The sequence below is a fragment of the Macrosteles quadrilineatus genome, unplaced genomic scaffold (assembly GCF_028750875.1).
Source record: "Macrosteles quadrilineatus isolate MER2022 unplaced genomic scaffold, UCM_ALF_1.0 Scaffold_2__2_contigs__length_208266976, whole genome shotgun sequence".
NCBI classification, from domain to species: domain Eukaryota; kingdom Metazoa; phylum Arthropoda; class Insecta; order Hemiptera; family Cicadellidae; genus Macrosteles; species Macrosteles quadrilineatus.
In genome coordinates this window covers 175,749,571-175,763,518 of record NW_026542595.1, presented here as the reverse complement: position 1 = coordinate 175,763,518, position 13,948 = coordinate 175,749,571, and the positions used below count along the sequence as shown (strand labels likewise).

The 13,948-nt window shown below is 38.2% G+C and overlaps 1 protein-coding gene across 2 annotated transcripts in view; it reads right to left on the bottom strand.

Moving 5' to 3' along the window:
• Nucleotides 1–68: 68 nt before the first annotated feature.
• The window catches only part of LOC128986967 (probable tubulin polyglutamylase TTLL2), a 35,233-nt gene continuing 21,353 nt past the window's right edge, over nucleotides 69–13,948 (bottom strand). Inside the window, exons 5-10 of one of the 2 annotated variants that reach the window (XM_054407600.1) lie at nucleotides 6,950–7,103; nucleotides 5,886–6,043; nucleotides 4,817–4,935; nucleotides 3,786–3,988; nucleotides 1,681–1,853; nucleotides 69–883 (exon numbers count right to left, since the gene is read on the bottom strand). In XM_054407600.1, the coding sequence (XP_054263575.1) occupies nucleotides 196–883; nucleotides 1,681–1,853; nucleotides 3,786–3,988; nucleotides 4,817–4,935; nucleotides 5,886–6,043; nucleotides 6,950–7,103 (1,495 nt within the window). In that variant the 3' untranslated portion in view covers nucleotides 69–195. The remainder of the gene's footprint in view (nucleotides 884–1,680; nucleotides 1,854–3,785; nucleotides 3,989–4,816; nucleotides 4,936–5,885; nucleotides 6,044–6,949; nucleotides 7,104–13,948) is intronic. The other variant, XM_054407601.1, reaches the window with a different exon arrangement.

Here is a 13,948-nt window from a genome sequence, read left to right as displayed (position 1 = left end):
AACGACTTTGAGCCTTATGTTAATGTTCAACATATTGTTTATTTACATAGCTAAAGCTTCTTATCAACATTAATTACATGAGTAAATGAACACAATAAATAAAACAGCAGCCACTTGAATATTCAAAGTGCTCACTTTGAAAGCTCTGAGGCAGATGTTTAGTGACTAAAGTAAATAATGTTTAAAATAGTAGCTTTAGTTATTCGGTAACCAAACGAGTCCGGCAAGTCCTAAGTTTTTCATCAGTAAGGCATTTCTTTCTTCGTCACTTACCGTTGGGTTTTTCTGGAATATTTCCTTTGCCAGTTTTGAACACTTACTTACATTGGACACTATAGTTTTTATTTCTTTATCTCCAAACATTGTGGTGTGGGGTTCAGGTGTTTCGTCGTGCCAAAGTGTATTTCTACCGAGAGCTTTTTGTCCCAGAGGATAAACTCTCACCCAATCCCCTTCTTTGGTTGGAGGATCCCTCCAATCTCGGCCGTTCCCCCAGAGTGCAGAAGGGGAACATTTTGACCTACGATAAGTCTTTGTTCCGTTGTGCTTTGTCACAATTTCGTTACATGTAGCCCATTCCTCCGGACTATGGTATTCCTCGCCGATGTTCACTGTAGGTAGGAACGCTCCTATTCTCGTAGCACTTGGCTTCCGGTGGGTCTTAGGCCTGGGTGGAGGTTCGTGATTGGTTTTCGCTGTCTTCTTGCGCCCCTGGTCAGGCTGCCCTCTACGTCTCCACCTATTTGCTACGGTTACCACGGTTACGGCTGTATGCGGAGCAGACCTAGCTCTGCTACTTCCACACCCTCCGACACTAATGGGCGTCTTTTCCTCTTCCTCTTCACCAGTGATCGTGTCTTCTATGGATGTTGTTGAGCGTGAGCTAGAACACCACATAGTTTAGAAAGGAAAACATACTTAATGAATGAAAGCTAAGAAAAATCAGCTTGTAGCTATGACTGGAAAAGTAAAAGGTGATTGGGAAAGTAGAACCATTTAGTTTTGGATACTTGAGTGAACATTGCATCTGAATGAACCAGCTGTGGCCTGTTTACTAATAAAGAACCAATTTGAATGAGCTACTCATAGTGGTTAGTTCTTCAGCCTAAAATAATATTTACCCCCTTTTTTGATACTGAAATATTTTGGGGGAAAAAGATGCTAAGGCTTACTTGAGTTGATCTTTCAACTTGACATTGTGGAAATATCTCGGTGGAGGAGAGAAATCAGTCATTTATAACAGCGTAGTCATGTCAGTGGTTCAATTTCACTTGCTAATTTTCATTCAAAAACTGGCCACAACTTTAGCATGGGAATGTCATTACATTTTTAGTTCTACAAATTGTCAAAGGTATATCCAAACAAAGGATATCTACTAACTAGCATGGCTTCTAACTTTAAATAGTTTTATCTACAGCTATTGAGTTATTTCTGAGCTTTATTTGAAAGTATGAAGGTTAAAGTCAGGTATCGATAATCCAATTCGAAAATGGTTCAGTAAATCTCTAACTCAATCCTCCTTAAACACAAAAGGTTACGCTTCAGAATTAAACAAATTACCTCTATCTTCAACAGGTTATTTGTATGTGTGTTAAGTTCCCAAGTATTATGCTTGAGTATTGTATGACGATTCATATAGGTACTATCGTTAAATGATCAATAACCAATACACATTTCTACCTGCTGCTCTGGTTAGATATGGTTCGGATAGTTTCTCCAGACCAGATTGTGAAGAGGGACAGTCCAGTATTGCAAACAGGCAGACCCAACAAGTCAAACATGTCGTGCAACATAGGCTTCTTGACTGCAGGGTCGACGTCACAATCATTGCCCAGGGCTGGGCTCAAGTTGACCTGTTTCAAAGAAATGTTTCATGAGTTTTCAGGAGTCTTGTCTTGGGCTTTAGTTTAACAGAAATGTTTAGCGGCCTCTATACCAACATTACTAAGTTGAACTCTTTCAAAGAAATGTTTCATGAGTTTTCAGGAGTCTTGTCTTGGGCTTTAGTTTAACAGAAATGTTTAGCGGCCTCTATACCAACATTACTAAGTTGAACTCTTTCAAAGAAATGTTTCATGAGTTTTCTGTAGTCATGTGGGCTTGAGTCCAATAGAAAAGTTTAGCGACCTCAATACCAACATTACTCTATTTGCTATTTTCCATCAAAATTACCTGGTTCCAAAGTCTTCTTAAAAATAAGCAAGGTAAAAACAACAAAAAGGTTGATATGATAAGGAAACTTTTCTGAAGAAATGTTATTCACAGAAGAATTTTGAAACCATAAGAAAACAAACTAGATATAACTGATATAAAAATTGTATATTTTACACAACCATTTCAGATTATATTATATTTTACACATGTAAAGAGGATATCCTGTGTAAAATGTGTAGGATGGGTTGTAAAGATCAAGGAGAAGGCCAGGGAAAATCGTAAGAAAGTACGGAGGAAACAGCCTTTCACATACTGTTTAGATGCCCAGTCTGTTAGGTATTTGCACAAGATCCTTGGGATGGGTTGTAAAGATCAAGGAGAAGGCCAGGGAAAATCGTAATAAAGTATGGAGGAAACAGCCTTTCACATACTGTTTAGATGCCCAGTCTGTTAGGTATTTGCACAAGATCCTTGGGATGGGTTGTAAAGATCAAGGAGAAGGCCAGGGAAAATTGTAAGAAAGTACGGAGGAAACACCCTTTCACATACTGTTTAGATGCCCAGTCTGTTAGGTATTTGCACAAGATCCTTGGGATGGGTTGTAAAGATCAAGGAGAAGGCCAGGGAAAATCGAAGAAAGTATGGAGGATACAGCCTTTCACATGCTGTTTGGATGCCCCACTCTGTTAGGTATTTGCACAAGATCCTTGGGATGGGTTGTAAAGATCAAGGAGAAGGCCAGGGAAAATCGTAAGAAAGTATGGAGGATACAGCCTTTCACATGCTGTTTAGATGTCCTGTCTGTTAGGTATTTGCACACAAGATCCTTGGGATGGGTTGTAAAGATCAAGGAGAAGGCCAGGGGAAATCGTAAGAAAGTATGGAGGAAACACCCTTTCACATACTGTTTAGATGCCCAGTCTGTTAGGTATTTGCACAAGATCCTTGGGATGGGTTGTAAAGATCAAGGAGAAGGCCAGGGAAAATCGTAAGAAAGTATGGAGGATACAGCCTTTCACATGCTGTTTGGATGCCCCACTCTGTTAGGTATTTGCACAAGATCCTTGGGATGGGTTGTAAAGATCAAGGAGAAGGCCAGGGAAAATCGTAAGAAAGTATGGAGGATACAGCCTTTCACATGCTGTTTAGATGCCCTGTCTGTTAGGTATTTGCGCACAAGATCCTTGGGATGGGTTGTAAAGATCAAGGAGAAGGCCAGGGAAAATCGTAAGAAAGTATGGAGGATACAGCCTTTCACATGCTGTTTAGATGCCCTGTCTGTTAGGTATTTGCACACAAGATCCTTGGGATGGGTTGTAAAGATCAAGGAGAAGGCCAGGGAAAATCGTAAGAAAGTATGGAGGAAACAACCTTTCACATACTGTTTAGATGCCCAGTCTGTTAGGTATTTGCACAGATTCTTGGTATAAGTTGTAAAGATCAAAGAGAAGGCCAGGGAAAATTATAAAGAAACTCTAAAGATCAGTAAGGGATCTAGGATCTTATGAGGGATGAGTTCCTGTCATGAGAGTGCACCATAGGCTAAAAAACATCCGAGTTGCAGTTACATGAATAACAATCCGGACCCTCGATAACATTAACGACAATTATTCAAACCTGTCTCCCTTTACCTCCAGCAGCCAAGGTCGAAGCGAGGAGTCCACGAGAACGTCAAAGCCGTAGAACTCAAAGCAGTTGTTGCTCGGAGGGATGCCGTGGAGTTGACTGGCCACTGTTAGTACTACTAGAGCAGATATCCTCTGCCACAGCAACCAGTCCTTTAGGCCGGATTGGTGTAGGTAGTGCCTCAGCTGTCTTAGACTCCATTTGCATCCTGTAAGCAAAATAACAATGTTGAAGGGAAGATGATTATAAATAGTGGGTGGGACCAACTGATTCCTTAAATTAGAAACGTATGTCAGTGACAAATCAGGGTGCATATTTTAAGGCAAAAGATGAGTGAAGGTTGAATGTTGGATGGGTGTTAGCTTTGTGACTGACTAAGATCAGTTGGATTTTAGCAAGGACCATTATTTATTAAAAGACCAATGATCAATGACAGTTGGGTCAAGTTCTGAACCATCAAAATGCTTTTGACTCTTAGCAGAACTAATCAAGCAAAATTTAGACAACCACGGAAGCATCATATCCATACTCAGGTACCTTGCAAAATCAAAAGTTATAATCTCAATGATCAAGAAGAAGAAGAGAGGGTTTTTGGTTTTACAATAGTTTGTCAGTAAGACTAAATCAGAGTTAACCTTAAACCTTACATCTGCTTGGTTTTTTGTCTAAAGAATTTTACTGTTTATAAATGTTTAAAGGTAAATATATAGTGTGCTTGTGTCGTATAGGTGTGTACTTAGGTGTGTTATAGGTGTGTCGTATAGTAGGTTAATTTACTTTTTCAGTGTTTAAAAGAAACTTTCCTCTGCTGAAGATGAGAAAATTACAATTTTATTTCCAAATTCAGCCTTGAGGATGGCACCACTTTTATCAAAACATTTCTTGTTGAATGTGAGGAAGACTATAGAAGCATGGATTTACAAATTTGTTCATGGCATTATGGAAACTTGAGGTTGTTGTCTTCTTGTCTCTAATATTTTTTGGAAAGCACTTAAATTTGTTTCTGTTCTTATAAAATATTAATTTTCCATCTTACCAGCACCAACTCTTTCCTTCATCTCGGTGTAGCGGGGACCGAGCTTGTTGAGTGAACTGTTTGTCAGATGAGCAAAATGGTTGTCTAAGTCATTGAGAGAAAACTTCTCAGTGCCAAACCTGAAGAAAATAAAAATATTAGTAGCACTTTCCTCAATACTATTAGCTTGTTATTTGAGGCAAAAGTATCAGTTTATAAACCACTTAGTTGAAGCACATTACAAATGTTTCTCTGTTAAGTGTATCCAACTTTGAACCTAAAATTTACAAAAAATATTAAGGCCCTTGGTTTAGGTTTATGATTCAGCCAACTTAAAGCAGTTAGGTTTGTTAAGGTCTTGGATCTTAAATATTTTAGTGAGTCGGTAGCGTCACGGACTTCGGGCCCAAGGCAGCGATGTCGTGGGTTTGGATCCTGGTCACTGTCGAAAGAATTTTATCAGTACAGTTCACCTTGTACTGTACAATCCACGCACGGGCGGTAAGTCTATGTGGACGGGAAAATGCAAGGTTAAAAGACGCCGCCAACGTCTTTAAAAAAAAATAAAATAAAAAAATAATATTGAGGTGGCTTATAGGGAAAAAAATATTGACTGTAGAATATTATTTTAAAGTTAAAAACACTTAAACTTATCTGTTTTTCCATATTTAACTGAGGCACAACAGATAATAGACAAACTGAGAAACTAATCTATGAAATGTTTTAGGTTTTATATAACAGTGCTTTACTAAAATGCATATCGTATACAAAAACTAAATGTTGAAAAATAAATGCAAACACAACAAATTCAATTATCAAATTAATTTTGAACACATATAACAATTTTGTTATTGCCCTTTATGTCATAGCTTTTATAAACCTATGTAGAATTTTATATCAGTAAGGGTGGTGTGGAAACTTGAAAGGTCCATGGAGAGCCCTGGATGAATTTTTCAAAAAAGATTTCTAAACATGCATTCCAAACTGAGGAAGCTAATTTTAATTGAAATCCATTTAGCAGGATCAGGGATTTATTTTTTACAAACATATTCTCTCACTTCTGCACACTATGATTGCTGACATGTCTCACCTAGCTAATCCTTCCTTATACAAGTAGACTGTAAGTGGACGAAAGGAAGGCACACAAACATATAGCCTCAAGTCAAACTTGTATCCTCCAATCAGAAGTGGGTTCTGTACGTATCTTTGAACTACCGCATTGGAATAGTAAACTAGCTCACTCAGCTTCTGAAATCAAACAAGAGAATTCTGAGGTAATTTCGTTTTGTAAAAAAGGCAGCTCATCACTAATTGAGTACGTACAATAACATTGGGCTCCAGCTTGGACGAATGTTTTTCAAACAAAATCTCTTGAATTATTCATTGATTTCTTAATGTCAACTGTGTTGCTGGATGAAATTCAGTGCCAGATGTTTTGCAATCTACAGTGATATCCCAAACCATAATGATTCTCTACTCTCAAACCTTATCTTTTGATTATGTAACTTCACAGCAAAGGGCACTATTGAACAGTCTACAGTCGAACCTCGTTAGTACGAACCTTGGTAAAACAAATTCCTCGATAAGACGATTTTTTAAATCCCCTCGAAACGCGTAGAGGTCACTGCTAAAAACTCCTCTATACAACATGTAATTAGATTAGATTAAAACCTCCTTAAGACAAATTTGTTTGTGACATGGGCTAGGACTGATGTACTGACTCTATACAACAGATATTCTTAGCACAAAACCTCTACAAGAGGAATGCGACCTCTATAAGAGTAAGACAAATTTTTCCTGATCTTTACCTCCATAGTACGTACTTTTCGAAACAAACAGTAGCTTGTCTCAACATGAAACACCCACCCATCCCTCTTCCTTCCCGGTAATTGTCAGAGCGAGGAAGAACAACTATAAGACGAATAAAGGCATTTTTAAACCTCGATAATACAAATTTTCCCCCTACCCCTTGAAATTTGCCTTATAGACGTTCGACTTACTTAATTTCATCTGACGAAATGGTTGATGGTGAAGAAAATCAATGGATTTTAACACAGGCCACAAAAGTCTACAAATGACAAATTGAGTCACTTAATAGTACAGAGAGTTGCTATAACCATAAGCTGTGACTATAATTTCAAAGGAATAATTTACCTTGAAGATGGAGATGCCCCTGCCCTGACTCTGCCCTACAGGCTTGCAGATCCAGACATCAGCATGACCTTGGCCTTGACTCTCCCCTTGATTCTGTCTGCTGCATTCTGCCACCAGCTTTGTATACTCTAGGGGTAAATTGTATGCCTCTGGGCTGTGAATCAGATGATTTATGATCATTGCCTATGTACCTTAAAATCATGGTATGTAGTCATTGGTAGGATTAATAAATGTGTGATAGGTGCTAGTTCAAAGGAGTTTTGAATATCATCACAGTATCAATTGAGATGGTACGCCACCTATGTCTGTATTTTAACCCGAATATAAGTATAGAATGGTGTGAGATGATCTGTGCAGATTTGTCACGACGAACCAAGGTCCACTGCTTCAGTTTCATCAGCCAGGATAATTTATTTAAAGTCCTAGGATCAGGGAGCTAGATCCAGTTTTGAAGCATCAAAAAGCAACTGACTTTTCTCAGGATCAATCCGGCAACTTTTTCCTTTTCCTGAAATGGGACTTTCGGGACGAATATTGAACGATACTTTTTATCAAGATAAAAAAACTACTTCATCAAACTTAAGAAAATATCTGATATTTTGTAATCTATTCATTTTTCTTCAGTTGTAACTTTGTTGATGTCAGGCAAAGTATTGATTGTGTAGCAAAAGTACCGTTTATGTCAGGAAAAGTCAGCTGATTACTATTTGTGTTTGGTGTATGGAAATGGGCTATTTTCGAATACAGAGTGATGAAATAGTATATTTCACTACCAAGACTCGCATGTAAAACACTATCTCACCCCGAAATGTGACTTTAGTGACGAGTATTGAACGACACTTTTTATCACGATGAAAAAAATACTACTTCATCAAACTTAAATTATCTGATACTTCGTAATCTCACTTTTCTAATCTAAACACAATACAGCTGTACAATAAATTTTAGTGTAAAGTTCAGTTGATTGTAACTTTTATGAAGTCAGGCAAAGTATTGTTTGTGTAGCAAAAGTAATGTTTATGTAGCGAAAGTATTGTTTATGTCAGGAAAAGTCAGCTGATCACTATTTGTTAAAGATCTCAGCTGTATAGATATACTTATATAGTAAATATAGTATGGAAATGGGCTATTTTCGAATACAGAATAATAAAAGCATACTTAAGCATACATACATACTTGCATACATATGGGTACATACTGCATGGAATGGAAGACCGAGGAAAATTCATCACTTGAATTAAATGTGACAAGGAGGCTAAGAAACAATTTTGTTAGAAATAAATTAAACTGTGAAAAAATTTAAGATTTGAGGATGCAGACAGAATGGAGCTAGGCTGACTCTCTCAGATTTTGGAATTAGTTCCGTTAAGGAAAGAATGAGAAGAAGAGTATTCAGGTACAATTTGGAGAAAAAGGAGGCCATTGAGACAAGGAGGTTTCAATATGCCGAGGCTCCGGGAGATATGCGAGAAAACTAAAGCATTGAATCAATGACTATATGAATAGAAAATCAGCGAATTCACCTGGTGTTATTTAATTAGTTTCAAACATATTGAATTTTAATTACCAATATTAATATACATTTTATATCTAAATAACTATACACATATCCCGATGTGTAACTGACTTCGCTCATTATGAAGTTTTAACCCCCTCCAAAAATCCAAAATGGCGGACTAATGTAGCCGTTTAGGACTAATGAGTTAGAATTAACTAAATCTTTGAAGGTTTACCTAAGTTATTATTCGGAAGGTCGGCAGTTTGACCCTTTAAACCCAGGGTCGTTTTAAAGCTATATTCAACGAGTTTTCATACCCGTTTGAATAGGAGAAGCGTCTCACATTGTAATTTTCATTCCAAATTTTAATTAAAAACAAACAAGGAAGGTCCATTTTTAAATTATAAATCGTTTCAGCACGAGAAAATGTTGAAAACCACCGTGAACTGATGCTTAGAAGAAGAATGCATCAATAAAAAAAATAATGTGTCCACGTTAGAGAAGAGTGTCTTTATTTAATGGTGGTCGGTTTTGGTTATGGAACAATAACCTTTATCATATTTGTGAAAGCATAGCGAATTCAATTCTAAATCTGGGCAACAGAAACGCCGTTTATCAAAGTTCTCCATTTATTTTTGTCACTGGGTGAATGTGATGCTGACACGAACAGAATCCTTCACATTATAAAGGCATCTCGATGTAAGCGTATGGAAGTTTGTGTGTGTGTGTAGATCTCAGGGAAGTAAAACTATTTATATTTAGCTCAAAGCTTGTTGATTACAAGTTGTTTGATGAGCAGAGACTAATAATAACACAAACCAATCGTCACGAAATGTTTACTTATGCTCCGTGAAAGCAATGGTTTTTTAGATACCCTACCGTAATTTAAAGCAGAGGAGACTGTTTAATGGGTCGCCGGAATTGTACCCCCCTGGAATTGTACCCCCCGGCGATCGTTGACGTCATTTTGACGTCACGCCTAGAGGGGGTACAATTCCACCCCGTACACTTTGATTTTAACGAAATCTAATCTATTTAATGTGGGCAAGTGATCAGTGAACCGGATAATTATATTAGATATTAAAAAGAGCAGGAGATGTACGGCCCGGAATTGTACCCCCCTGGAATTGTACCCCCCGGAATTGTACCCCCTGCCAACATAAAAATATTTACGTACGGGGTGGAATTGTACCCCCCTGGAATTGTACCCCCCATCAGAAAGCCAAATGTGTACGGGGTGGAATTGTACCCCCCGGAATTGTACCCCCCTCTTGGACAGCTAGCTTGGCTTGTGTACGGGCTGGAATTGTACCCCCCACCCACTCGATAATCTTAATTGGTATTATGAAAATGAAGTAGTAGAGAATGCCTTCTACAGTGACATATGTTGGATTTTCAAACCTGTACAGAATAGTGATTGTACCAAGGAACTATAATTGTGAAGAGATTATCCAAAAATCTGGCTTCGCCACTTTACTTCGCCTCGGGCTATATGCATATTTTATTAATTTTCTTTAAACAACTTGAATGCATTATTGCTTAGTTTGTTTTTACTGTAATACTTTTTATACACTATTATCTAATAACATAAAACCTGATCATAAAATTTAACTTTTAATCTCCTTCAATTTTTGAAAATACACAAGACGAAGCCACAATCACAGTACACATCATAGGTCAACGCTTTTTCTAAGAGGCTATTAATCAAACAACAATGCAGGCCTGAAGATATAGGGATTATTGTAAGAGCCATGACCTTCGGTAATGATTCTTCGTAGACCAACAAATCGCTCACAAGTAAGTGAGTGACAGGGTTTCCGGTCATCTCAGAACCGATTTGGTCTCAAAAATTCACTGAATTCCCGCACTGCGAACTCATTACACAATGATTTTATAATAAACCTTAATTATTGTAATATTCAATGGTTACCTTAAAGCAGTTATTTACAACATTTTTACAATATAAATTCTGCTCAACACTAACTCTAAACGGATTACATTTAACGGAAGAACTAGGGATATTCAAATGAAAATCAAACAATAATTCATTTTCCAAATAAAATGAGCATGTTTTTTGCGACCAGGGTGATCGAAAAAACTAAGTACTAAAATTGAACTTTAATGACTAGGGAAATACCTGGGACTTTTGTGCCCAAACCAAATGAATACTTTGTGCGAAAAGAGAAATTTACATTTTATAATATCCACTAAAGCAATCTGTAACGAGTCGCCATCAGTTACTTATCACGTATTGTTTTTGTGTCTCTTAAATCGCGTTTTCGGTAAATTACCACATTGTATCAGAGATCGCAAGAGATGATAATAAACAGCGTTGCCGTAATAGTGGGAGATGACGACAAATTTGCTGTGATCGTTTGGGATAACTGCGATGTTCTTGTGATCGCAGGATATACCTGTTGCCTTCCTTAGTGACTTAATAAAAGGCCAAGCAATATGGAATAAACGTTTACGAAATTAACGCTGAGCTTGATTCCCTCATGGACAAAGCTTCTAAATAATTTTATAACCCAAGCTGATTGATTTTTCTTAAACGATACAAGCAGTGCAAATCCTAACAAACTTTGTTTTTAAGAGTAGTCGCAAGCAGCGAATTTCGGCTTGGTTATATACATTTGAAATACTTACCTTTTGATTACTGCTCATAGGCCTTAAGCCTTCTTTCACACCAGCGCGGTGCGGGACCGTGCCCCACCGGACGAAGCTGTTTAGACTATTGAATCATATGGGAGCTTTCACACCAGTGCGGGTTGACCCAGACAGACCTAAACACCTGTCCGGGTTGAAAAATCACCCGCACGAACCTAAACTTCCAATGCGGGTCGAAACCGCATGAATAGTTTTTAGATCATGGGCTGTTATGTGCGCTTTCACAATTGCGCGGGACGGGCTGGTTTTGCCCGCACATAAATCAGTAGTTTTGACTGTCTATGCCTATCAGTGGTTGATTTTGTTGTACTCTTGTTAATAGGCAATTTTGTTGTTCTTGGTATTGAGGTTGAAATTTATATAGAGCTTATTAGTTTGGTCAAGCTTTATATTTTGTTTAAGTTTGAAGGTCAGCTTGTAGGACGTGACCCCTACTGCAGCAAACCATCTTCCATTTGCATATTTACATTTTTACAAACGATTTTATTAAACATGCCTGATTTATTTAATATAAAAACATTTGGTTTAACGAGCACTTACATGTTCTTCTAAATATATGGAAGGAAATGAATTGTTGTTTAACCTAAAACCACCTACAAATATTGTCATGAAAATATCAACTATATATCAACCATATATATCAACTACAGAATTACTTTATCTCCTACTAGCTGTACCCGCGGGCTTTGTCCCGTTTGACTTCATAAGTGAGCTCGTTCGCATGGCTCAATCACGTCCTGGTTGAAGTTCGTTCGCTACGCTCACTCACCTTTACGTTGCCTTCAGGTTAGCTCGTTTGCTACGCTAACTCGCCTCCAGGTTGAAGTTCGTTCGCTACGCTCACTCACCTTTTAGTTGCAAGTTAGCTGCTGTCATAAATTTAAAAAAATAATAGTGCTGCACCCTGTTGGTAATCCTTGTAACTTTAATGCTATTGAAAATCATAGAACAGAACCAACTTGTTTAATTGAAACAGCTGTCACAAAAATCACTAAGTTTCAGCCTGGAAACGCCCGGATCCGGGCAGCTAGTGTGAAAGGGCCTTGCGGGTCGTCCCGCATCGACGGTGCGGGACGGTGCCACACCACGCTGGTGTGAAAGAAGCCTAAGCTAAACTAGTTTGTATACAATAACTACGCTATAAGAATGGAATGGTTATTTGTTCACGTCACTTTTCTTCGATCTTTTTCGACGTAATTTAACATGACCGTGAAAAGAAGTTAATGTATTTCATTTTTGACAAAATACCTGTTGTAAAATTAAATTCGGGACCACGTAAGTTTGCAGATGGTGCCAGCCAATCACAAGACAAGGCTAGAGCGACTTTTCCACATCGCCCGTTGACAACACTAATTAAAATGTACTAAGCAATATTATCAAATCATCTGGTATTATTAGATTTGGCAACACCGCATGGTTCTCATTGGTCCATTCAAAACCATATGGTAAATAGGCTCCTCCCTCAACTGCAAACTTACGTGGTCCCGAATGTAGGTATCTGGTACAAAGTAGTTCACAGTTTGTCAAAGTTTTAACCTTTGTGAATTTAAGCTAACCCATGAACAGTTAGTACTTGGGAAGGTTAAGAAAATATTAATGAATAACGTACAAAGAAGTCTGTTAGGCCTCTCGCACGTTACTCTGAATGGCCTTAATTTGCAGTTTCTTAGAATATCCTTTTACAACAAGCAATTCATTAGGTGTCGGATAACAGTGCTTCAGTTCACATTCGTGTGATTCCCCTCTAATATCCAACATAACTATTGTTTTGATTTTTGTTGGTAATCATAATAGACAAGCTCCTCGGTTAAATGGGGGGGGGGGTACAATTCCAGGGGGTACAATTCCGGGCCGTACATTTTCTTCTGCCGTGACCAGGGGGTACAATTCCGGTCCTATAAGAAGGGCTAGACTGACGGGGGGTACAATTCCAGGGGGGTACAATTCCACCCCGTACACTGGTAAAATAAAAGTGAGTTCTAACTGAGGGGGTACAATTCCAGGGGGGTACAATTCCGGTCCGTACAGTTTTTTAGATGCCAGTGGATTTAATCAAACCACTCGTGCATAACAATATCAAAGTTTTATGAGGGGGGTACAATTCCAGCCCGTACACGCCGTTTTGGTCGAGAAAATGAGACGTCATCGTGACGTCACAAACCAGCAGGGGGTACAATTCCAGGGGGGTACAATTCCGCCACCCCTGTTTAATCTGTGCTAAAGCTCCACTGTCATAGTAGGTCTACGCAAGATCAGTACTTGATAACGCAGAACTAAAACATGGCTGACATGCAAAAATCCCTGGTAGGCCTACATTACACAATGTTAAGATTGTTTTAGTTTTTTGATTCTTTGGGCCCCTCCCACCTACCCACGAAAAGTGACATTTTTAGTCTCACAAAATATATATCCGGTTGTCCTTATTTTCCCGAGGGTTGTGGATTTGAGAAACCGAGGGAAATCATTCAAGGTGTAGGGATGGGAAAGAGATCTACTCCCTTATAAGGTTAAGTTAGATTCCCTAAATCAGCTCCCGCTTAGAAAAACTCGAGGAGAACATTGATTCTACCAGAAAACTGTAATTTTTATAACCCCTGAAATGGCAGTTTTTGGTTACAGTCAGGCATGTCGTCCTCTGCACTCCGACTCTGTAATAGTGGTAAATGCTCCGCAGCAAGGACTAAACATATCTTTTGTAATCCAAAATGGAATTGGCCCCAAAACTAAAAGTTAATTTAAATACTAAAGCTTCTATAAAAGAGTAGAAACATTAGAAATTATTATTAGTTTGAAATCGTATGTATTGCATAATCTTTACCAATCGAATCACGTCA